Consider the following 22,537-nt stretch of genomic DNA (forward strand, 5'->3'; position numbering starts at 1 on the left):
CCGGCCGCTCATCTCTTTCTTCCGGAGGGTTTTCCGCATAGGATCAACACCGGCGACACCAGGGCAGAAGAGGAGGCCGCTCTGTGCACAGCTGCGACGGTGGATGCGGCGACACCAAAGCGCTGTGCATCCTGGGGTGGGAGGGGATGTATAAAGGGGACTTTTTGTGTGAAATAAATCAGTTTTGATCCTGGGTACGCCCCTGTGTCTTGCTCTGACTTCCTTTGGACCACATCAGTGAGGCCAAGAGGGAGGTCTTGTCACCTGAGCAGCCCTGGACCGCCCAGGATTTCACCCCAAGGAGGTCACTTTGGTGCTGCGAATGCAGCAGTTGGGCTTCACACACACACACACACCCGGCACATTCCATTGTCTCTCAGAACTGCTGAGTTACAAGGGCCATTTAGTCAAACCTCCCGCAATGCAAGAATCACAGCTAAGATTTCCAAGACAAACATCCCTTCTTAAAACATTAATAATAATAATAATAATAATAATAATAATAATAATAATAATAAAATTCCTTCCAGCAGCACCTTAGAGACCAGTAGCACACTTAAGTTTGTTCTTAAGTGTGGCTAGCAGCTATTGCTCAACAGTGGGACAGATTCTCCATCTCCTGATTCCTTGAGAGAAAGCAAGAGGAAGATATTCCATCGAAATTCAGCCTCCGTTTGGCAGAAAAAAGCAACGACCATCTCAGAAATGGCAAGCAATCGGGATGATTTAAAAGGCTAATAGTTCAGCAGATGGAGAGAGAGAGAGAGAGAGAAATGACCTGTTGAGTCAGCCCATCTTTCACTCTGGTGACTTTGCTGGGTGCTGTACAACAACTCGTCTATCTGAATCTGTACAAAGCAGAGATGGAAGATGTTCAGGGTTTCCCACCCCCGCAATCCTCCTCCTCCTCCTCCTGCAAAACAGTTAACTCATATCATACCACCTGTCCTCCTTCTGTCTCAGGAAATCCAGTGTTTAGCCTGCAGGGAAGAAAATAAGAATCATAGAACTGTGATGTTGGAAGGGACCCTGGGGGTCATCTAGTCCAACCCGCTGCAATGCAGGAATCACAGCTGAAAAATTCTTGACGCCATCTGCTTAAAATCCTCCAGTGAAGGAGAGTCCGCCACCTTTCCAAGGAAGTTGAAGATGGTTACCCTATCTCCTCTCAGTCTCTTCTTTTCCAGGCTAAACACCCCCAATTCCCTCAGCTGTTCCTCAGAAGGCTTGGTTTCCCGGCCCTGGATCATCTTGGTTGCCCTCCTCTCCTCTCTAGAATAGCTAATGCAATTCTTGGTTGCATCAGATCAAGGGAAGTCATAGTTCCACTCTGCTCTGCCACTCTGTTCTGGAAAACCCTATCCAGTTCTGGGCACCACAATTTAAGAAGGATGTTTACAAGCTGGAAGGTGTGCAGAGGAGGGAGACCAAGATGATCAAGTTCCTGAAGAGGAACAGTTGAAGGAGCTGGGGGTGTTTAGCCTGGAAAAGAGGAGGCTGAGAGGAGATAGGAGAGCCATCTTCAAATATCTCAAGGGCTGTCACATAGAGGGTTGAGCAAACTTGTTTTCTTCTGCTCTGGAGGGTAGGACTCGAACCCATAGCTTCAAGTTACAAGAAAGGAGATTCCGACTAAACTTCAGGAAGAACTTTCTGTTGGCAAGAGATGTTCAACAGAATCTCAGAAGGCAATGGATGACCAGCAACTCCAAATCAGGGAAAATGGCCATCTTCAGAATATATCTCAAGGGCTGTCACATGGAAGATGGAGCAAGCTTGTTTCTTCCTGCTCTGGAGGGTAGGACTCGAACCCGTGACTTCAAGTTACAAGAAAGGAAATTCTGACTAAACCTTAGGAAGAACTTTCTGACAGAGCTGTTCAACAGTGAACGGTCTCCCTTGGGAGGCTGTGGACTCTCCTTCCTTGGAGGTTTTTAAGCAGAGGTTGTGTGGCCATCTGTCAGCGATGCTTTAGCTGAGATCCCTGCATTGCAGGGGGTTGAACTAGATGACCTTCAGGGGTCCCTTCCAACTCTACAATTCTACGATTCTGTGATTCCACACCTTCCAGTTTGTCAACATCCTTCTTAAATGGTAGTGCCCAGAATTGGTCACCGTATTCCAGGTATGGTCTGACCAAGGCAGAAGTGAGTGGGACTATTATTTCCCTTGCTCTGTTGAAGCAGCCTAGAATAGCGTTTGCTTTTTTTGCTGCTGCATCGCACGGTTGTCTCATGTTCAGCTTGTGGTCCACCAAGACCCCTAGGTCCTTTCCATATGTACTACTGGCAAGCCAGGTGTTCCCCATCCAACATTTTTGCACCTGATTATTCCCACCTAAGTGCAGAACCTTACGTTTGCCATTATAAAAAATAATTTTCATAGAATCATAGAGTTGGAAGAGACCACCAGGGCCATCCAGTCCAACCCCCTGCCAAGCAGGAAACACCATCAAAGCATTCCTGACAGATGGCTGTCAAGCCTCCGCTTCAAGACCTCCAAAGAAGGAGACTCCACCACACTCCTTGGCAGCAAATCCCACTGCCAAACAACTCTCACTGTCAGGAAGGTCTTCCTAATGTTTAGGTGGAATCTTCTTTCTTGTAGTTTGAATCCATTGCCCCGTGTCCGCTTCTCTGGAACAGCAGAAAACAACCTTTCTCCCTCCTCTACATGACATCCTTTGATATATTTGAACATGGCTATCAGATCACTCCTTAACCTTCTCTTCTCCAGGCTAAACATACCCAGCTCCCTAAGCCGTTCCTCATAAGGCATCGTTTCCAGGCCTTGGACCATTTTGGTTGCCCTCCTCTGGACACGTTCCAGCTTGTCAGTATCCTCCTTGAACTGTGGTGCCCAGAACTGGACACAGTATTCCAGGGGAGGTCTGACCAGAGCGGAATACAGTGGTACTATTACTTCCCTTGATCTAGACGCTATACTCCTATTGATGCAGCCCAGAATTGCATTGGCTTTTTTAGCTGCTGCATCACACTGTTGACTCATGTCGAGTTTATGGTCTACCAAGACTCCTAGATCCAAATTTTGTTTGCTTTGGTTCAGTTCTCCAGTCTGTTCCCATAATAAACCTTCGATTGGGGGGGGGGTTGTTGGTCGTCTTCTGACTTCTTCCCCATCCTGATTTTAAAAACGGGAGAGCATTTTCCCCCCCATGTATCCAAAGCTGAAGACGTGGGCAGAACTGGGCTGCAAGGAGAGGGTTTGGAATCCATCAGCTCATTGCGGCTCATTACATTTGTCTGCGGGGTGATCAATATTTTTTGGGCAAGGGACATTTGGCAATTATGATTCATTTTATATAAGAAAACACCGCTCTTTAAAGTGGTGGTTATTATCATAATTGGTTTTTGGTTTTATGGACGGAGCTGCTGTTTGGGGCCAGCTGAGATTAAAACAAGATTTTGCAATTTCAACAACCCCCCCCCCCCCAATAAAAGGAGTGCGGATTTCTTGAAATAGACCCATTGGAGGGGCGTATGCAACTAAGTTAGAGTAGACCTGTTTCAATGACTGCACCTAAATTATTAAGGTCAATCCATTTACTGTATTTACATCCTGCCTTCCTCTCTAAGGAGATCAAGGTGGCTCACAGAGTTTCCCCCTCTCCTTGTTTCATCCCCACAACAACCCTCTGACGTAGGTCATAGAATTGTAGAGTTGGAAGGGAACTCCGAGGCCATCTAGTCTAACCCCCTGCAATGCAGGAATAGTGAGCTTCATGGCCAAGTGGAGATTTGAACCCTTGTCTCCCAGGTCTTAATCAGACACTCAAACCACGCTGCCCCACCCCCATTTCAAGGGGTCTACTCTGGGTAGGACTAAGGTTTGGATGCAACCCACAGGCACTGACGGACAGGAATGTCACAAAGATGGCAGCAGTAGCTGCTGCTTGTCCACGTGACCTGAAGGCAAGCTGGTATAGTGGTCGGAGTGCCAGACTAGGACATGGGAGACTCGGGTTCAAATCCTATGAAAGACAGTTAATTATCTATTTAATAGCTGCCACAGCAATTGTCATGGCCAGTTATGGAGAAAGCGCGACTCTGTCGTCTCATAAAGCACAGCGGATGAAGGTTTTCAAAATGAGAGATGTGGATAAATGAGCTAATACGAGATGAACGAGGAACGGGCTTGTCTCATCCTTCAAGTGGCACCTCTATTATTTATTGGAAGGCAAACTGTCTGGTTTTATTTTGCTAAATAGGGCTTTCGGTTTGATACAGTAGCATAGCATGGTGGGGGGGGGGCCATGCCCTCGGGCGCAATATTCAGAGGGGGGGACAGCCAGGTGCCAGCTTCTGCGGGGATCCCCACCACGGCAAAGGCAGCAGAGCAGTTTGTCAGGGGCTGCCACCACTGCCCAGGAGCATCCTGGCGGGACCTGTCCCTGCTTACCTGCCACCGAGGGTCTCTGCTCCCCAGAGCCCAGCCTGGTCTGGCCGCCCTGGTGCCGTCAGGGACAGGGAACAGCGGAATTGTTCACTCTTTGCTAAATGCACTCTGCTCCTAGATGGCAGCAAGAGCAGCCCAGGCCCATGGGTAGTGGGCACGGATTGAGGGAGGTGGGCAAGGGGTGACCCCGGCTGACCCGGCCCCATGTTCCTCTCTGTGGGTGTTTGGGGCATTTACCCGCCAAATGCCACGTTGGCCGGCCGGGCTCCCCCCTATGCGAGCAGGCAGGTGGCACAACACAGCCTTGCTTGGCCGTGGGGTTGGTGGGTCACCTCGGCAGCATTGGTGCCTGCCCTGGGCACCTGCAACCCACGCTAGGCCACTGGTTTGGTATAAGCTTTTTCCTCTGTCAACTGAATTTGCAAAAATTAGAACATGCCGTAAGCTTAGGGGAAAAGGCCAATTTGGGTCCCTGTTTCAAACGAGACAATTTTTATCCCAAGCCTGGGGGCTGCAGTCTTTTCTCGGTGAGTTTCCGGGGGCCGCATGGCAGTGGTGGGTGGGGCTGGAAGGAAAAGTGGGTGGGGCCAATTTGGTCTTCGCCCTCTCTAGGCCCCATGGCAGGCAACTCTCTGTATCCTCCAAGCAAGAGGCATGTTCAGGGTTCAAGGACGTGTGTCTCAGCCTGGCATAAACACTTGAGGAAGGTGGCAAGGCTTCCAAGAGCCAGGCAGAGAGGTCTCAGGGGCCGCTTTTTGGCCTGGGGACTTCTGGGCTAGCATTACCCTTAGCTCTCTTAGTTACATGCATCTAATTTCTAGGGGAAATGTTTATTTAAAAGCTCTCAGCTCCCATTGGCTCAGACTGGGCCATTTCTTTTACTACATTTTTATTAAATTTTACTTTTATTTGTATTCCAACATGCTGCTCACTTCTTCGCGGGTCCCTGTGACAAAAACGAAAACAAAAACAGGAAGGGGGCTGATTATTAAAGAGATAAAATAAAATAAGACTAACAGAAAACCTCACATGGTTGTTGAAAATGCTGCCCTGGGCCCCTTTGGGAGGAAGAGCTGCATATAGATTTAATACATGAACTATTGTTCTTCGGTGACCCTTATCTCCCTGCCTTCGGAACACCGGCAGACCCGTTTCTGTGAGAGCAAGGGCAGCCGTCCGTTCGGCTGGGCCTTACTCTCTCGCACGGTCATCAGCCTGTTGTAGTTCTAGGAAGAATCATAGAATCATGGAATTGTCATACTGGAAGGGGTCCCCAAGGGCCATCTAGTCCAACCCCCTGCAATGCAGGAAACTCAGCTCAAGCACCCATGACAGGTGGCCACACAACCTCTGCTGAAAAACCTCCAAGGAAGGAGAGTCCACAGCCTCCCAAGGGAGACCGTTTACTGTTGAACAGCTCTGTCAGAAAGTTCTTCCTAAGGTTTAGTCAAGAATTTCCTTTCTTGTAACTTGAAGTCACGGGTTCGAGTCCTACCCTCCAGAGCAGGTGGAAACCAGCTTGCTCCATCTTCCATGTGACAGCCCTTGAGATATATTCTGAAGATGGCTATCTTCCCTGATTTGGGGTTGCTGGTCATCCATTGCCTTCTGAGATTTGCACCATGCACTTAAAGAATCCTGGGAAGCATAGTTTGCAAAGGCTTCTGGGCGCTGCAGCAGTGGGCGGAGGAAACTACCGTTCCCAGGATTCTTTGCAGGAAGGCGCATACTTTCAGTGTTAGGTGTGTGGATCTGCCGAGGGATAGGAAATGTTTCTGAAGGGCCGGTGTGGAGTGAACAAGAAGAGAACAGGGACCCAGGAGGGTTTGATGGAGAACGAGAGCTGCTGTAATTAGATATCACTGTAATTAGAAACTACCTGTTTGGGAAGGTCACACTTCAGCCTTGATCTTGCAGTACTAATTGTCCCTAGTAATTGGTTTGGGGAGACTCTGCAAAGTCCCAACCACTGCTTGGCAAAGTGAGCAAATTAACGTAGAAAACTTAATTAATCCTTAACGAGTTTCTATTTAGCCATCAACTGTTAAAGGGAGCTTTTCGGCACACTCTTGTTCATTGCAAATCGGGTTGGCAAACATTTTCCATTCCAAGCTCTATAATCCGTTCAGGGCAACTTTGGGGGGGGGGGGGCAGAAGCAAAAGTGGGAGGGGCCACAAATGCAAATTGTTTGCTTTTGGGTGGTAGGCTGGACCCCTCTCTATCCAGGCGAGGAGGAGGCATTACAAAGGTCCAAGGACACAATACCAGGCAGACCAAAACTGTCAAGGAAGCTGTGAGGCAGGGCTGGTGGGGGCGTGGCCTGGGAAAGAGTGGGCGTGGCCTGGGAGGGTTGGGTGTGGCTAGTGAAAGGGTGTGGCCTGAGGACTAGGTGAAGATTGAGTTTTGGAACTGATAAGACAAAAAGGGAAGCAGGTCTCATTTTGCACCTGGTCCCTGAGTAGCGAAGTGGTTAGACTGAGACCTAGGAGACTAGGGTTCAAACCCATACCCTCCAATATTTCTCCAATGAAAATAGAGGTGTATTATTATTGTTGTTGTTGTTGTTGTTGTTGTTGTTGTTGTTGTTGTTGTTATTCCATGTCCATCTGCCACTATGGGCAGCTTCCAACAAAAGATCAGTCATAAAAAACTTCCCTAACATCTTAAAAAGCAAAGACATCACCTTGCCGACAAAGGTCCGTATAGTTAAAGCTATGGTTTTCCCAGTAGTAATGTATGGAAGTGAGAGCTGGACCATAAAGAAGGCTGATCGCCGAAGAATTGATGCTTTTGAATTATGGTGCTGGAGGAGACTCTTGAGAGTCCCATGGACTGCAAGAAGATCAAACCTATCCATTCTTAAAGAAATCAGCCCTGAGTGCTCACTAGAAGGACAGATCCTGAAGTTAAGGCTCCAGTACTTTGGCCACCTCCTGAGAAGGGAAGACTCCCTAGGAAAGACCCTGATGTTGGGAAAGATGGAGGGCACAAGGAGAAGGGGACGTCAGAGGATGAGATGGTTGGACAGTGTTCTCGAAGCGACTAGCATGAGTTTGGCCAAACTGCGAGAGGCAGTGAAGGATAGGCGTGCCTGGCGTGCTCTGCTCCATGGGGTCACGAAGAGTTGGACACGACTGAACGACTGAACAACAACAACAAACATCCAATGAACATAGGGACGTCCTAAGGGAAAGCGGGAAATTCCTGGATCAAATCAGAAGGCAGGACGACTTCTGTATATCAGGGACCCTCCCTGGAAAATGGAGACACTTGGAGCGTCTGCAGATCCCACCCACCACCCTTCAGCCTTGAGGTTCACTGGGTGATACTGGGCCAGCACCCCCCTCTTTTCCAGTATAGGAACAGAAGAAGCTGCCATATACCCAGTCAAACCAGTGTTAGAAACTCCAATATATACCAGTAAGCTAGGTGCCAAATGGCTCCTTAAACCAAGGTTGCAATTGCCAAAGCAGAATGTCTCATTGCCATTCTGGGGCAAGACGGCTCTAATGTCTTATTTTCCAAATGATGGACTGACTGTGATTGATTCTCAGTTACACATCTGGCTAGTTCAGAGGACAACCTTGAGCTGGGTTAAGAGCTTTGAGAACTTAAAATAAGGAAAGTCACTTGATCCAAGGACAGCCCACACATATATTGAGCTATTTGATCTGCTTTTCTTGTGACAATATAGGAACCATTCAAACGTAGGAATATTCTTCCCAACTGTGAGCAGGGCAGTCGAATGGGGTAAGTGACAACAATTCGCTATAATGTTGTTCACTGCTCCTGCTCAGGCTGCAGAGAAAGCGTTTTGGTTCCTGAAATTCACTTTCATCGTGCAGATAAAATACAGCGGATAGAATTCTACAGGATGGGGTGTTAGTGTGTGAAAACAGTCCAGGTCCAAGGATCCCCAGGCAAGCACCTCCAGTTGGTGGAGATGTCGCCATCCTGGCACCCAAGAATCTTCACTTGGTCACCAGAGGCTGATAGCCAGGTGCAAAATGTGACTAAAGGTAAAGGGACCCCTGACCGTTAGGTCCAGTCGCGGACGACTCTGGGGTTGCAGCGCTCATCTCGCTTTACTGGTCAAGGGAGCCGGCGTACAGCTTCCGGGTCATGTGGCCAGCATGACTAAGCCGCTTCTGGCAAACCAGAGCAGCGCACGGAAACACTGTTTACCTTCCCGCCGGAGCGGTACCTATTTATCTACTTGCTTGACGTCCTCCCCACTTCATGCGTGCCTGGAATTCAGAGATAGACTGTGGCTGAACAAGGAGGTTCTACTTAGCTGTCATGGCTGATCGCCATTTGCAGACTGCTTAAAATCCTGAGTTTGGGTCTTGACCTGTTTATTGTGGGATTTGCTTTCCCTCTGTGTAAGACACAAAGGTTGTGGGTAAATCAGGGAAGGGGGTGAGATGTGCGTCTGCTCCAAATCCCATCAGCCTTAGCTGCCAGTCGGGGATAATGGGACATGAAGTGCAATATTATCCGGAGGTCACAGGTCCGTCCACTGAAAAGCGGCATTCCCTTCCCCCAGGCAAGAAATGGAAGGGTGCCTCTTTCTTATTTATTTATTTATTTAAAAATTTCATTGGAAATTAATTAAAATGGCTGCATACAAATTCAATTCTTAGGAAAATAGTGGGGGGGGGGTTGGCATTAAAAAAAAAAGCCCAACAACTTTGGGGTTTGTTTAAAAAAGCTCAACAATTTTGGAGTCTTCCTTTAAAAAGACCATTTTAAAAGATGCATTTACTAATTTTAGAAGATGCATTTCCTTGCAAGAGAGAGCAATGCTTCCTCCTAGATTAATGTGCATATATCTCAACTTACCAGTCTTTTGACCAGTTTTTTTTTTGTATATCACATGAGTTTTAAAAGTATCCTTGTGATTTTTTTATAAATTTCATGACTCTAAATATGAACAGGAGGCGTTTAATAAGAACAGAGTTTGTGTGAGGGGGGCACAGCATTCCGCATATGTTCAGAGCAGCTCTTTCCACTTTTCGCAACCCGGAGCTTGAGCAAAATGTATTGCCCCCCCCCACCAATAAAAAAATATAGTAACTGCGGTTCTGCCCCCCCCCCCACAAAAAACCTGGCTACGCCCATGGTATCTAATGCCCCTCTACTGACTTCTAATTAGTGAATTCGACAAATTGGATCAGAACTGGCCAATCTTTTTAGCGGTTTTGGGTGCACATGTCCTGTGTCGGCATCACCAACCCTGCCTTCCTCTGCACTCTGTGTATGCTCAGAGATTCTATTCCTTTTCATCTGTCACCCCCACCCTCGCGTTTCTGGAAAAGTCTGGTGGGCCCCAGCCCGGCCCCAGCCCAAGTCTTTTCCCACCTCTGTGCCTTTCTAGCACCTTCTCCGAACTTTGCACGTGCCCATAGACACACACACGCAGTCTGCTTTCCCACGGAGCTGGAGCCGAGCCCGCCCCCAACCTTTCCTCCTTTTACGATCTTTCTCAGCAGCGTCCCTTGTTCCCTGCACTTTGCACATGCTCTGTGTGACCATTCCCTTCGCACCTCCGATCTCCTCTTCTCTTCCTCGCTTTGCCTCATTCCTCCACCCCTTTCCCCGCTCCGCACTCTGCACATACCCGGAGTCCACCGAGCCCACGTCCCTCCTTCCCCCCTGCACTCTGCACATGCTCCGCCTGCCGCATTCCCTCCCCACAGCGCCAGCGGGGCTCCTCCCTCGCCGCCTCGCCTCTCTTGGTCTCCCGCGCTCTGTGCATGCCCAGAGACTCCTTCCTCGCCTCGCGCCGTCTGCATCTCCTTGGACGAAACGCAGACCTCTCACCTCACCTAGATGACCCTTCCAACTCTGCAATAATATTCGGGGGGGGGGGCCTGTCAGTCCATCACACAAATCCCATCACATCATAGGGTTTGTATTCCACTAAGGTATACTCACAGTAGACCCATTTAAATTAAGTATAAGTAAGTATAAGTATACTACATAAGTACACCAAGTCCTTTAATTTCAATGGGTATGGTTAAAATGGAAATAACCCACCATTTCTGATTGACCGGCTGATTGCAAAGAAGAATTTGCAATTCACACATCAATCCAAAGGTATGCACCCTTGGTGGAAAAATCTGAATCAAACAGATTTCTTGTTCAGACTTGCATATATGTAATTTTAAAAATATATACATCAGTGAGACACAATACACATCCAGGAAATACATTGCAGCAATAGGAATGGTGCTGTTGTCTTTGAGGTTTCTGGTCTTCCTCTGAACCACCTGAAGACATGCACAACAGAATCTTTTAGACAAGTTCTGAGGGTTCTCCTCCTCATGTCTGGAAGAGTGGAGATTCTAGCCCAGGAGAGTCACGATTCTAGTCCAGGGTGTGGTGCAGCCCTGAAGTTTCATTGCTCAGCACACTTGAATTGCTGGAGAGAGGTTCTCTGGTTCTCCTGCTGAAGGCTACTGGGCTACGGAAGCTGCCACACACTCTCAAGGAGCCTGGGGAAGAGCTGGCATGGATATCGCTGGCAACGAGGCAATTTCGGGGGCTGCGCACCCCAGCCCAGATGCAGCAGCAGCAGAGAAGCTCCTGGTCTCACCCCGCCTCCTCCTCACCATCTTTTCATTCATCCTTGACTACAATTGTGGGGGAGGAAGGGAAAGGAGAATGTGAGCCGCTTTGAGACTCCTTCAGGTAGTGATAAAGCAGGATATCAAATCCAAACTCTTCTTCTCTGATGTTTTCCATATCCTTTCTGATGTTGTTCTTCATTCTTCTTTCATGCCACAAGCGAGATAAAACAGCTTAAAAACGGCATTTCTGTGTGGATTTTATGTCTGTAATCTTCTTCCATAAATTGCAGCTCCCCCTGACCCACTGGTGTTTCTCAAGTCCGAATCCAAAAGTCCGTACTGCAGTAGCCGCCATCTTCACTCGGTCCCGATAGAATCCAAACAGTGCGTTCTGCTCAGTATCTTTTCAAACCAACTACATCAAAGTCTTTCCAGGGGAGGTTTGCCTGTCAGACTATGAGTTCATATATAAATGTAATTATCATGCAGTGCTGCGTGATGTACCAGATTTTACCAGGAACCCAAAGCAAAAGTCCAGATGGTTCTAATTCAAACCCTGAGGAAATCAGGTCCCCAAACCTTCCAAGTTGGGATCCCCAAACCTTCCAAGTTATAGAATCCGTAGAATTGCAGGGTTGGAAGGGACCACGAGGGTCCTTTTGTTCAAATCCCTGCAATGCAGGAATCCTTTGCCCGATGTGGGGTTCGAACTCACAACCCTGAGTCTTATGCTCCACCAAGTGAGCTGTCTCAGTTCACTCCTAATTCCCCAGGTTTTGCAGTGTGTACGCATGTTGTATCCAACTAAATTCTTTATTTTAAAAGTGCAGAAGAGGACTTCCCCTATGGCGAACAGCCACAATACTTAAAAATACAACTAAAGGGAAAGGGAATACATGGCAGAGGTATATAAAATTATGCAACAGGTAGCCCCCCCCCCAGGGTTCAAGGACTCTGGGGCTTGCCCAATGACCCTTAATTATTTTACTGATTTGTCTCCTGCGCGGCTCGATCTAAGAACTGTTATAAACACACCCACACCCTAAAAAATCCCCTGCTGGATTAATTTGAGACTCTCCATACATAACGACCGCCCTTTGCTAAAGACGTTTGGAAGCCAGTGTTTGGTTTCCAGACGCAACGAAAGGCAATTCCAGAAATGCAAAGAGAAGAGGAAGAACTCGTTTTAAATGAAGATACAGGATTCCAAACCAGTGTGTGTTTTTATTCTGAAAAGGGGGTGGGGACAACAAGAAAAACAGGCGTCGGAAACAAGCACCGGGAGATGAAGGAAGTCCACGACAAAAATCCCCAAACGGCTTTTTCAGCTGTTGGGGGGCGGTGGGGGGAGGCTGCCAGGCCCTTCCGTGGGAAGTGGGGGTCTCAGCATGGGGGGCAGGGGGGCGGGGGGAGGGACGCCTGGAGCTGGCGGGAGCTGAGGTGGGCCTGGGGGCATGGGGACGGGCCCTGTGGGGGGTGGCATGGGGGGCATGGCCATCCCTCCGGGGGGAGGCGGGGGGAGGGAGTCCGGGAGCGGCGGGCGGGGGGGCAGGCCGTTCATGAGCGGGGGCGGCGGGGGCCTCTTGACGGTGGCTGGCCCGGCAGGGATGCTCTGGGGGGCCGGGGGCTTCTCCATCTTGAAATGGAACTGCAGGAAGAACTGGGAAAGGAGAGAGGAAGAGAGAGAGAGAGAGAGAGAGAGAGAGAGAGAGAGAGAGAGAGAGAGTTACCATCAAGAGTAGGAGAGCCTGGCTGCTGGGTCACCTTAGTTCTCATGGTGGCCAACCAGGTGCCTCTTCTCCGAAGCCCACAGGCAGAATTCGAACTCAGGAGCAACTCTCCCTCCTGTGGTTTCCAGCAACTGGGGTCGGAAGCATTGCTACCTCCGGCTGCGGAGAGCAGGGAAGAACCACTACGGACAGCAGCCTCTCCTCCACTGGGTAACAGCAGATGGACATTCAAAGAGGATATGGCTCTGGCGCTTAGTGGTCTCCAGGGGAAGGTTCCCTCTCTCCCGCAAGTCCGAAATCCTGAAGAGCAGCACTGCTTGGATGCCCAGGTTAGGATGCTGATGGCCGGGGGCTCCAGACCTTGGCAGACCCTCCCAGCCCAGCTTACCTGCTTCGTTTCCCGGTTCCAGTGGGTCCAGAACTTGCCTTCGGCTTTGTCAATCTCCCTGCTTGGCACCTGGGCAGAGGGAAAGAGTTAGTAAGAATGTCTATCGCTTAGCCAAAGGGCATACAACAGCAGAATATAACGCTATCTGCACATTGGTAAAAAAAAAAAAATTCCTTCCAGTAGCACCTTCGAGACCAACTAAGTTTGTTCTTGGTATGAGCTTTCAGATTCTGAAGAAGTGTGCATGCACATGAAAGCTCATACCAAGAACAAACTTAGTTGGTCTCGAAGGTGCTACTGGAAGGAATTTTTTAATTTTGTTTCGACTACGGCAGACCAACACGGCTACCTACTTGTAACTGCACATTGGTAGGTATTTAAAGCTTGTTTTGGACATCTGATTTCATGAGCCATTTTAACTGTAGAAGTTAGACTCACATTATTGTAGAGTTGGAAGAGACCCTGATAATTCTTTAGTCCACCCACCTGCAATGCAGGAATATGCAGCTGTCCCATACGGGGATCGAACCTGCAACCTTGGCATTATCAGCTCCGTGCTCTAACCGACCATACATAAATCAACTGCCAAGCTAGAAAAAGCACCCCAGGGTTTCCCCACCTTGCCTCTTAGAACCTTGTTTCGGCTCTCACCCTCGGCCAAACAGCCCAGCCTTGTACGTTTGCAGCCGGGAGGCTTTCAGGATGTTGGAAACTGTCATATACTAAATCAGGCATAGGCAAACTCGGCACTCCAGATGTTTTGGGACTACAACTCCCATCATCCCTGACCACTGAGCCTGCTAGCTAGGGATGGTGGGAGTTGCAGTCCCAAAAACATCTGGAGGGCCAAGTTTGCGTACGCCTGTGCTAAATGCTTCTTCGTGTCAGGTATAGCTTCTTCCACCCAAGGGCGAAGCAGCCACTCTAGTTCCGCCCAAGTCTCGGAATCAAAAACCCAGTTCCACTTTTGAAATTCCAAACCAAATTTTGTTTCTCGTACCCAGGTCTTCCCCACTTTTTAAAATATATATATATATACGACCTACTAAACAACAAGGATAGCGGAAGCACTGATCACCTTGAAAGCGATGGTCTCGTAGGGCTCTGCTGCCATCAGCAGATACTGCCAGCGCCGGTCGGGGGGTTCGATCCTCTGCTCGTACGCTGACATAAAACGGTGTCTTGGCATGATGCTCTCGGCGATCTCTGGGTAATCGATCTGCGCCATTAAATTAGTTTGCTGGATTTAGGAACAGCTCCCCACATCAACAAATAATATGTATTTATCTACGGACAATGCTTGTACTGCCCCCTTTTCTCCAAAAGGCTCAAGACCTTTCCTGTGGCGGCTCCCCAAACATTTACCTGTGCAGATAAATACACTCACACACCTATACATACGGGGCGACTGCGTCTCCCCATATGAACCAGCCGGACCCGGCACTCATCGTCTGGGGCCCTTCTTCCTGTGCCTCCTCCTCCTGAGGGCTGAAAGGTGGCAACACAAGAACGGGGCCTTCTCTGTGGTGGCTCCCCTTTTGTGGGATGCTCTCCTCAGAGAAGCCTACCTGGCACCATCATTACATGTCTTTAGACACCAAGCAAAAATATTCCTCTTTACCCAGGCCTGTGGCCATTAAATAATTCATAGCCTGTAAATGTGTGTGGGGGGGGGGGGGCTGTTTTATGATGACTATTTTGTTATTAGGATTTCTGTCACTATGCTTTTTATCTATGTTTTAATTATGTCTTAATTATTTATATTTTGTAATGTGTTTCCAAGGTTGCACACCGCCCCGAGATCTTTTGATAAAAGCCTGCATATGAATGGAATAATTTAAAAAAAGGAATAAACAATACTAGTGTCTTCCTCCTCATTTAACCCCTACAACAATCCTGTGAGGTGGCCCTCCCCCACAAGGTTACCCAGTAGGCTTCTTGGTTGTGTGGGGACCTGAACCCTGGTGTCTCCCCTGGTCTTAAAAGTGACACTCTAACCCAGTGATTCACAAACTTTAGGGCATGGGTGGGCACTGCCCTCTTGGATCCATAAACCCATCCCTACCGTATAAAGAGCATTATTCAGAATAGTGGTTCGCAAAACCAACTATGAAAGATAGTAAGGCGAAAAAATTTAAAGCAGTAACCATTAATTGCCCGTTTGTTCTAAACTGAATTAAAACTACTTAGGTTAATTCAACAAAATTGATCAGCTTGATCCAGCGATACCAGTTTTCCAAAGTCTGACAGTAATTGACACCTCCAGCAGCACCCTTGCCCCTTAGCGAGCTCCCAGGTAACCCCACCAAAACCACCTGGCGGCAGTCCCACCCACTTTGCAAACCACTGCTCTAACCACTACACCACACCACACTGGCTATTCCCGGGGTCAGGGACAAGGAGGGAAGAGGGGAAGTGGGGTGGACAAAAATATTTCAGAATTAACAAGCTGTCTTAAGTCACGTTGGCAACAGGGGATGGTTTTGCCCTGGCGACATCAAAGTCACTGCAAGGTAACCAGTAGGTGAAGATAGACCCTACCTGGAAGAGGAGGCTCTGCTGGCCCATCTCTGGATCCCTCTGTTTGGTCACTGAAGGACAAAAAAAAGCAGGCAAGGTGGGGTTAGTATGGCTTTGTAAAGAGGCACAGGGCGCATTGGCTTTGGGGCTGTGTGTGCCTGAAAGGAGCGCACCCAGCTTCTGCCTTAAAAATGGAGAGTGAAGTTTCTAGACCTCATGAGTGCGCTTTGGAAAGTGAACGGCACTGCTTGCTCATACCCAAGAGGTCTGACTTTCTTGAAGACCCTTGCCTGTCCCCATTACTCTGAATAAGCAATAATAATAATACCGGTAATAATTATTGTTTTATTTACACCTTGCCCATCTGACTGGGTTTCCCCAGCCACTCTGAGTGGCTTATAGCACATCTAAAAACATAATTAAAAACACCAAATGTTAAAAACTTCCCTAAACAGGGCTGCCTCCAGGTATCTCCTAAAAGTCACAGTTGTTTATCTCCTTGACATCGGATAAGGAGGGTGCCACCCCTGAGAAGGCCCTCTGCCTGGTTCCCTGTAATCTCACTTCTTGCAGGGAGAGAACTGCCAGCAGACCCTCGGAGCTGGACCTCAGTGTCCGGGCAGAATGATGAAGGTGGAGACGCTCCTTCAGGTATACTGGGCCGAGGCCATGTAGGCCTTTTAAGGTCAGCACCAACTAGGGCTGGGAGAGGATCTGGCTTTTAACATTGTGATGTATCACCAGCTAAACATTGCGGTATACTGATATATCACAATGTCTGAAATAAGGATGGAGATATATAGAGGCGTTGGCTGGCTTCACAGTTTTCCCTGCATTGTGATTTTTGCATAACAAACACACTCACACACACATCACAATTAGTAACACAGTGGTACGTTGGTTTGCATATGTTTTGGATTACAAGCACGTCAAACCCGGAAGTGTGAGTCCCAGTATGCAATCTTTCTTTGGATTACAACCCAATTTTTTATTTTATTTTTTGGATTACGAACATTTTTTTTTTTTGAGGCCCCATTGGTGAAAGCGCGCCTTGAGTTACAACCCGTTTTGGTTTACAAACGGACCTCCGGAACGGATGATGGTTATAAACCAAGGTACCACTGTATATTGCCAGGCCCAAAATTATGAAACTGATATCGCGAAATGGACTTCAAACCAGTTTTGGATGACAGCCCTAGCACCGACATGCAAAGGAAAACACGCAGAGGAACAGTGTTTTGTGTGACTGAACCTGGCTGCAGAATCAGGACTGCCGGGTGGCAGGAATGCAATAAAAGTGTGCACGCACACAAACACAGCCCCCCCCCCAATTTATCACGACAGCTACAAAGCGGTCTAGGTGGCCTGCCAGGACCTGAACATAAGGGGCCTGCAGGATCAGGCCAATGGGCCATCCAGCCCAGAATCCTGTCCTCACAGAGGCCAGCCAGATGCCTCTTTTGGGAATCACGCAATCAGGATCCGAACACAGAAGCCCTCTCCCCCTCCTGCCGCTTCCGGCAGCTGGCACCCAGAAGCGTTGCTGCCTCAGACTGGGGAGACAGAGCACAGCCATTGTGGCTAGCAGACACTGTTTGCCTTATCTGGCATGGGGGGAAAACGCAGCCCCAAGGAGAGCAGGGTGCTTGCTACCTTTGTAACCCGGCCGGCCGATTTTCACAAATTTCTTCACCTCGACTTTGACCTTCTCAGGGGCGGGCTGGGCGGGGGCTTCTTTGGCTTCCTTAGCAGCTCGACGAGCTCTTTAAAACAGGAAAGAGGAGTGGGGGAGACGGAAAACAGCTTTTAAATAACTCCAGGGGGGAGAAGGGAGGTGCAGGATTTTTTCGTAGGAAGCTCTCTACCGTTGACACTTGCTTAATTATGTTTCTGCCAGACACACTAACCTCCTCCAGTCGACTTTTGATCCAGAAGTGTTAATACAATTTTGCAAACCTCAGCTGTGCTGCTATGTTCTTTTTGGAGAAAAGAGGCGTTCCTCCTGGCAACCCTTCCAAACAAACCGCACTTGTTCTGCCATGAACTTTTAACTTTTAACATGCTAACTGAGGCCTGTGCAGCCCGAGATGAAACTATTGGGTTTCTTTGGTCTGACCTTGGGGTGAATTTGCTGGGATTTCCATTCCTGGGAAGATTGGCAGCTGTTTTGAACGTTTTCCACTTTTGAGTAATCTTTCTCACTGTAGAATGATGGACTTTAAATGGGTCGCAGATGGCCTTGTAGCCCATCCCAGTTTCATAGGTGGCAGCAACTGCTTCTCTAAGAGACATTCCTGATGTCTTTCCTCCTTGGCATTGTATTAAAACTCACCTGAATTATCTAGGGCAGGGGTGGCCAACTCCCAAGAGACTGCAATCTACTCACAGAGTTAAAAACTGGCAGTGATCTACCCCCTTTTGGGGGGTCCAGGTCAAAGTTGTTGTGTGTTTTTTTTTCAGGGAGGAGGTTAAATGTTGAGTTTTTTTAGGGGAGCCAGAGTTGTTCAGTTTCTTTGGGGGGAGCCAATGATCTACCAGTGATCTAACACAGACGTCCAGTGATCTACCGGTAGATCACGATCTACCTGTCGGACATGCCTGCTCTAGACCATCAAACTGCTAGAACTTCGGCTTTTATTGAGGTGGGCGCACTGACTGGTGATCAATTAAGCAAGGGGATTTCATTAGCAGCCCCTGTCAGCAACTTAGCCTCAAAATTCCTATGGAAGCCGTAAGATTGCACTTAGTTTTTCACACATGGCTTCTCCATTTTGGGTTTACCGGTATTTCTCTTAAATAAATGACATGGTGTAATATGTGATGTGTTGTTGTTCATCTGAGGTCATATTTAACCAATTTTAAGACCTGCTAAGGAGCAGATGATTGTTATTACGCCTTGATATGTAGAACCACAGAATTCAAAGAGGCTGTACTTTCTTTTCCCCATGACTGTGCATACAAAAACAAAACAAAAGCACACTTGTCTTTTGAGAGAAGGCAGACTATTTCTCCGAACTGCCATGGGAGGAAAGCTTGTGACTGTGTGGAGGAGGGCTGTCTAAAGGACACCTTCCTGGGCTGCCCCAAAGGCTGCATGTCTACCAGAAGAGGCACACGGCCTTCCTTGTCACATTCAAGCAAGGATCATTTCCAGTTTCTTGGAATGTCCCTTAAGCCACAGTGACAGCAAGTGAAGAACGCCAGAAGAGAATTTAAGGAGAGCCCTGGCGGATCAGGCCAGTGGCCCAAGATGCCTGTGGAGAAACTCGCAAGCACGATTCTAGCACAAAAGCACTTGCCAGTCCTGTGGTTTCTGGTAACTGCGATTCAGAAGCACTGTTGCGCCCCCACTGTGAAGGTAGAGCATGGCTCTTGTGGCTAGTAGCCATAGACAGCCCACTCCTCCATGAATTATTCCCTTTCTCTTTTAAAGCCTTCCAAACTGGCTCCTGCAGCAGGGAGTTTCATAGTTTCTCTGTCTTGGCCAAATGGGGCCCATTCAGCCCAGAACTCTGTCCTCACAGTAGCCAATCCAATGCCCGGTTTTCAAACCATTAGAGCTGCTCCCTTTAAAAGCTCACTTGAGCAATGAACATTTTCCCTCCCTCAATGGACAGAGAAGCCCTTTGGAGGGAACAAATTTATGCCAGGATTTGGGAAACATCTGCAGGCCCCGAGATAATGCCAGACTCTTAAATCCAATGCATTGGCCTGTGCAGTGCTGGCTGCTGGGGGCTGGAGTGCAACCTCTGGTCTAAGTAGAGGCCCTTGGGAGGGAATGCCTCTTATAAACCGAGGCATTCTTCCAGCAGTATCTGCGAGGCCACAGGCTTGGTCTAAGAATGGGTGAGAATGCTTTTGCTTAACAGGACGCATTCTTCCATCTCTGGCGGGGTTGGGGGTAAGGAAATTCTGCATCTCATATCAGGGAAGGGGGAGATTTAAATAAAAGTAAGTGTAAAGAATACAAAGATGAGTGCATGCTTAGGGTTAGCAACTTACAAGTTGGTCTGGTGCTTCTTCCCCTGAGTGTGTGCCAGGTAACTTCCCTGTAGGAAGGAAAGGAAGAAACAAATAAATGAGGAACAGGAGGTCAAAGTCTTGGGCTCAGGATTGACTACACCAGCCAACATGGAGCCTCCAAATGTTCTTGGCTATTGGGTCATAGAACAATAGCATTGTAGAGTTGGAAGAGACCATGAGGGTCATCTAGTCCAACGCCCTGCAAGGCAGGAATCTTTTGACCAACGTGGGGCTCGAACTCACAACACTGAGATTAAGGCTCTCGCGCTCTACCGACTGGGCCATCCCTTCAGTCTCGTTGCTGACTACACTGACTGGCAGTGGCTCTCTGTGGTTTCTGGCCGGGACTTTTTCCCAGCCCCACCTCGAGGTGCTGGGGTCAGAACCTGAGACCCTTAGATGCTCTACCATGGAGCTACAGAGCCCTCCTTAAAAGCAAAATAAGGCACCAGACCTCATGGTTCCAAACAAACATGGCTGACAGCACTAAGAATAAGGATAGAAGCCACCCGAAGAATCAAAATGTAAAATAAGAAAAACAAGGTGTCTAACAGGCCTGATCCCCTTGCATTTTAGGAAAGGAGGAAGCTGCCCTACAGACTGTGTCAAGCCCATCTAGCGCATTACTCTCTACAGCAGAGCTTCCCAAACTTGGGTCTCCAGCTGTTTTTGGACTCCAGTTCCCATCATCCCTGACTGCTGGTCTTGCCTAGCTAGGGATGATGGGAGTTGTAGTCCAAAAACAGCTGGAGAGCCAAGTTTGGGAAACCCTAGTCTGCAATGCCGGGCAGCCGCTCTGACAGGAGTCTTTCCCTAGCTCTACTGATGCTGAAGATTGAACCTGGGTCTACCTTGCTCAGGGGCCAGCAACAAGCGGCCTACAGGGGTCATTTAACCAGCCCACGAGCTGCACCTGAACCGAGCCGCCCACTTGGCGAGTCCCCACGCGTTGCGCTAAACTGGCACAGCACAGCAACTTGCTTTTGTGGCACAGAAAATCGTGTCTGTGCAGATGCAGACGTAGAAAATCGCGGGTGCGCGCGCTCATGCGCATTCGAGATCCGGTCCACGGAGGGATTTTCGCTGGAGTGAAACAGCCCAGGCAAAGTAAACCTAGCCGACCCCTGACCCAGCTCCTTTACGTCGGGTAGCGGCAAGATATGAAGCCCTCCAGTTGCTATTGGGGCAACGATGGAAGTGCAGGCGTAAAAGAGAACAGAAAAGGTGGGGGGGCCAGGAAGCACTCACCTCGTTGTTGTGCAACGTCAGACAAAGCTTGCATTCGTAAGAGCCCAAGTGGTTTTTCATAAAGTAGGGGTCCTGGAGGAAGAGGAAAAAAGGACGGTAAGCAGGGAGATCTGTGCACATTCCAAACGTTTATCTCTGCATTTAAATACACTCCGTTAATATTAAGCCCGTTAATATATCAAGTAGCAGGTCTTTGTGAGCCCACGCAGGGACCCAGTCCTCGCCTTCCCAGAAACAAGGCACTCCTCTCGTTGGTAGGCTGCACTTCCTGTTTTACAGATGAGTAACCCCACCTTGTTGATGTCAATCGTTTCCAAGGCCAGCTGCCTCAACCGTTCCCGGCGGTCCCTGTTGCTCTCTGAGGCAGAAGCAACGCCTCCGCTGCCCGTCTTCCCTCCAGGACGGTGCTGGAAATCCATTGTGAACGATCCAGAGCTTCAAAGCAGATCCTGGAGAAAAAGCTGGTTTGGGGGGGTGTCAAAGATAGAGAGAGAATGCAAGTTATTAGCTCCCAGGATGGTTGCTTTCAATTCACGGCAATCCAGGGTTCGTTTCGTAGGTCTGAGGGCGAGCACCTGGTGAGGGGGAAATGAGACGACCACTTTGCTGCTCACTACCAGCTTGAAGCCCAGTCCCCCGCCAGAGTGAAAAGTAGTCACCTTGCATGAAAACTTTCTTCTCCTCAAACTTTCCTGTGATCGTTTCCTAACTCTGGCCCATTCGGGTTACGTCTGCAGCCTTTAGGCCACAGAATCGTAGAACTATGGAGTTGAAAGGGTCTCCTTAGTGGTCATCTAGTCCAACCCCACTTGCAATGCAGGAGCCGCAGCTTAAGAGTACAGTGGTACCTCTAGATGCGAAGGGGATCTGTTCTGGAGACCCGTTTGCATCCTGAGCAGTCTGCAACCTGCAGCGCCGCTTCTGCACACACGCGGGTCACAATTTGGCGCGTCTGCACATGTGTGTGACGTCATTTGGCACATCTGCGCATGCGCGACCTGCCAAACACAGAAGTAACCTGTTCCGCTACTTCCAGGTTCGGCGCGTTCGTAACCCGTGCCGTTCGCAACCTGCAGCAAATGCAACATGAGGTACGACTGTACATGATAGGTGGGCCAACCAACCTCTGCTTTAAGACTGACCTCCCCCCCCCCCGGGCCAAGGACAGTCATGGGAATGAATGGGCCTCAGTTACTTGTGTCCATTCGTTTCAGTAGCTTCGACTCCAGGTAGAACTAACATCTGTATAAAAGTCTTTCTCTTCCTTGCTTTTAAAAACTTCCTAGTTTTCATGTTTGAAAAATAAAGAACTGTACAGATTCTGGGTCGTATCTGAGGCCAGCCCTGCTCTGAGTAGACTCGATGAAATGGGTGGACGCAGACCCTCTGAGGGTCCCTATTTCGCATGGACAGCCCCGGATTTACAGAAGCCATCCTGGTTTCTGATTTGTTCCCGGAATGTCCCGCTTTCCCTTAGGACATCCCTATTTTCATCGGAGAAATGTTGGAGGGTGTGGAGTTCTGCGAGCCCCGAGCCCAGGAGATAAGTCACTAGACAACCGTTAGAAGACATCTGAAGGCAGCCCTGCATAGGGAAGTTTTAAAAATCTTTTATAATGTTTTTATATATGTTGGAAGT

General features: G+C 48.8%; 1 protein-coding gene across 1 annotated transcript; it reads right to left on the reverse strand.

The window, feature by feature from the left end:
• Positions 1 to 12,193: 12,193 nt before the first annotated feature.
• Positions 12,194 to 21,338, reverse strand: SF3A2 (splicing factor 3a subunit 2). Its single transcript, XM_033136809.1, has 8 exons — positions 21,192 to 21,338; positions 20,899 to 20,970; positions 19,630 to 19,676; positions 17,281 to 17,390; positions 15,649 to 15,698; positions 14,186 to 14,326; positions 13,108 to 13,176; positions 12,194 to 12,649 (listed from the first exon to the last, which is right to left on the reverse strand). The coding sequence occupies exons 1-8, from the start codon at positions 21,315 to 21,317 to the stop codon at positions 12,314 to 12,316; spliced, it is 951 nt and encodes a 316-aa protein (XP_032992700.1). The 5' UTR covers positions 21,318 to 21,338; the 3' UTR covers positions 12,194 to 12,313.
• Positions 21,339 to 22,537: the final 1,199 nt, after the last annotated feature.

Source organism: Lacerta agilis, chromosome 18 (assembly GCF_009819535.1).
Source record: "Lacerta agilis isolate rLacAgi1 chromosome 18, rLacAgi1.pri, whole genome shotgun sequence".
NCBI lineage: Eukaryota > Metazoa > Chordata > Lepidosauria > Squamata > Lacertidae > Lacerta > Lacerta agilis.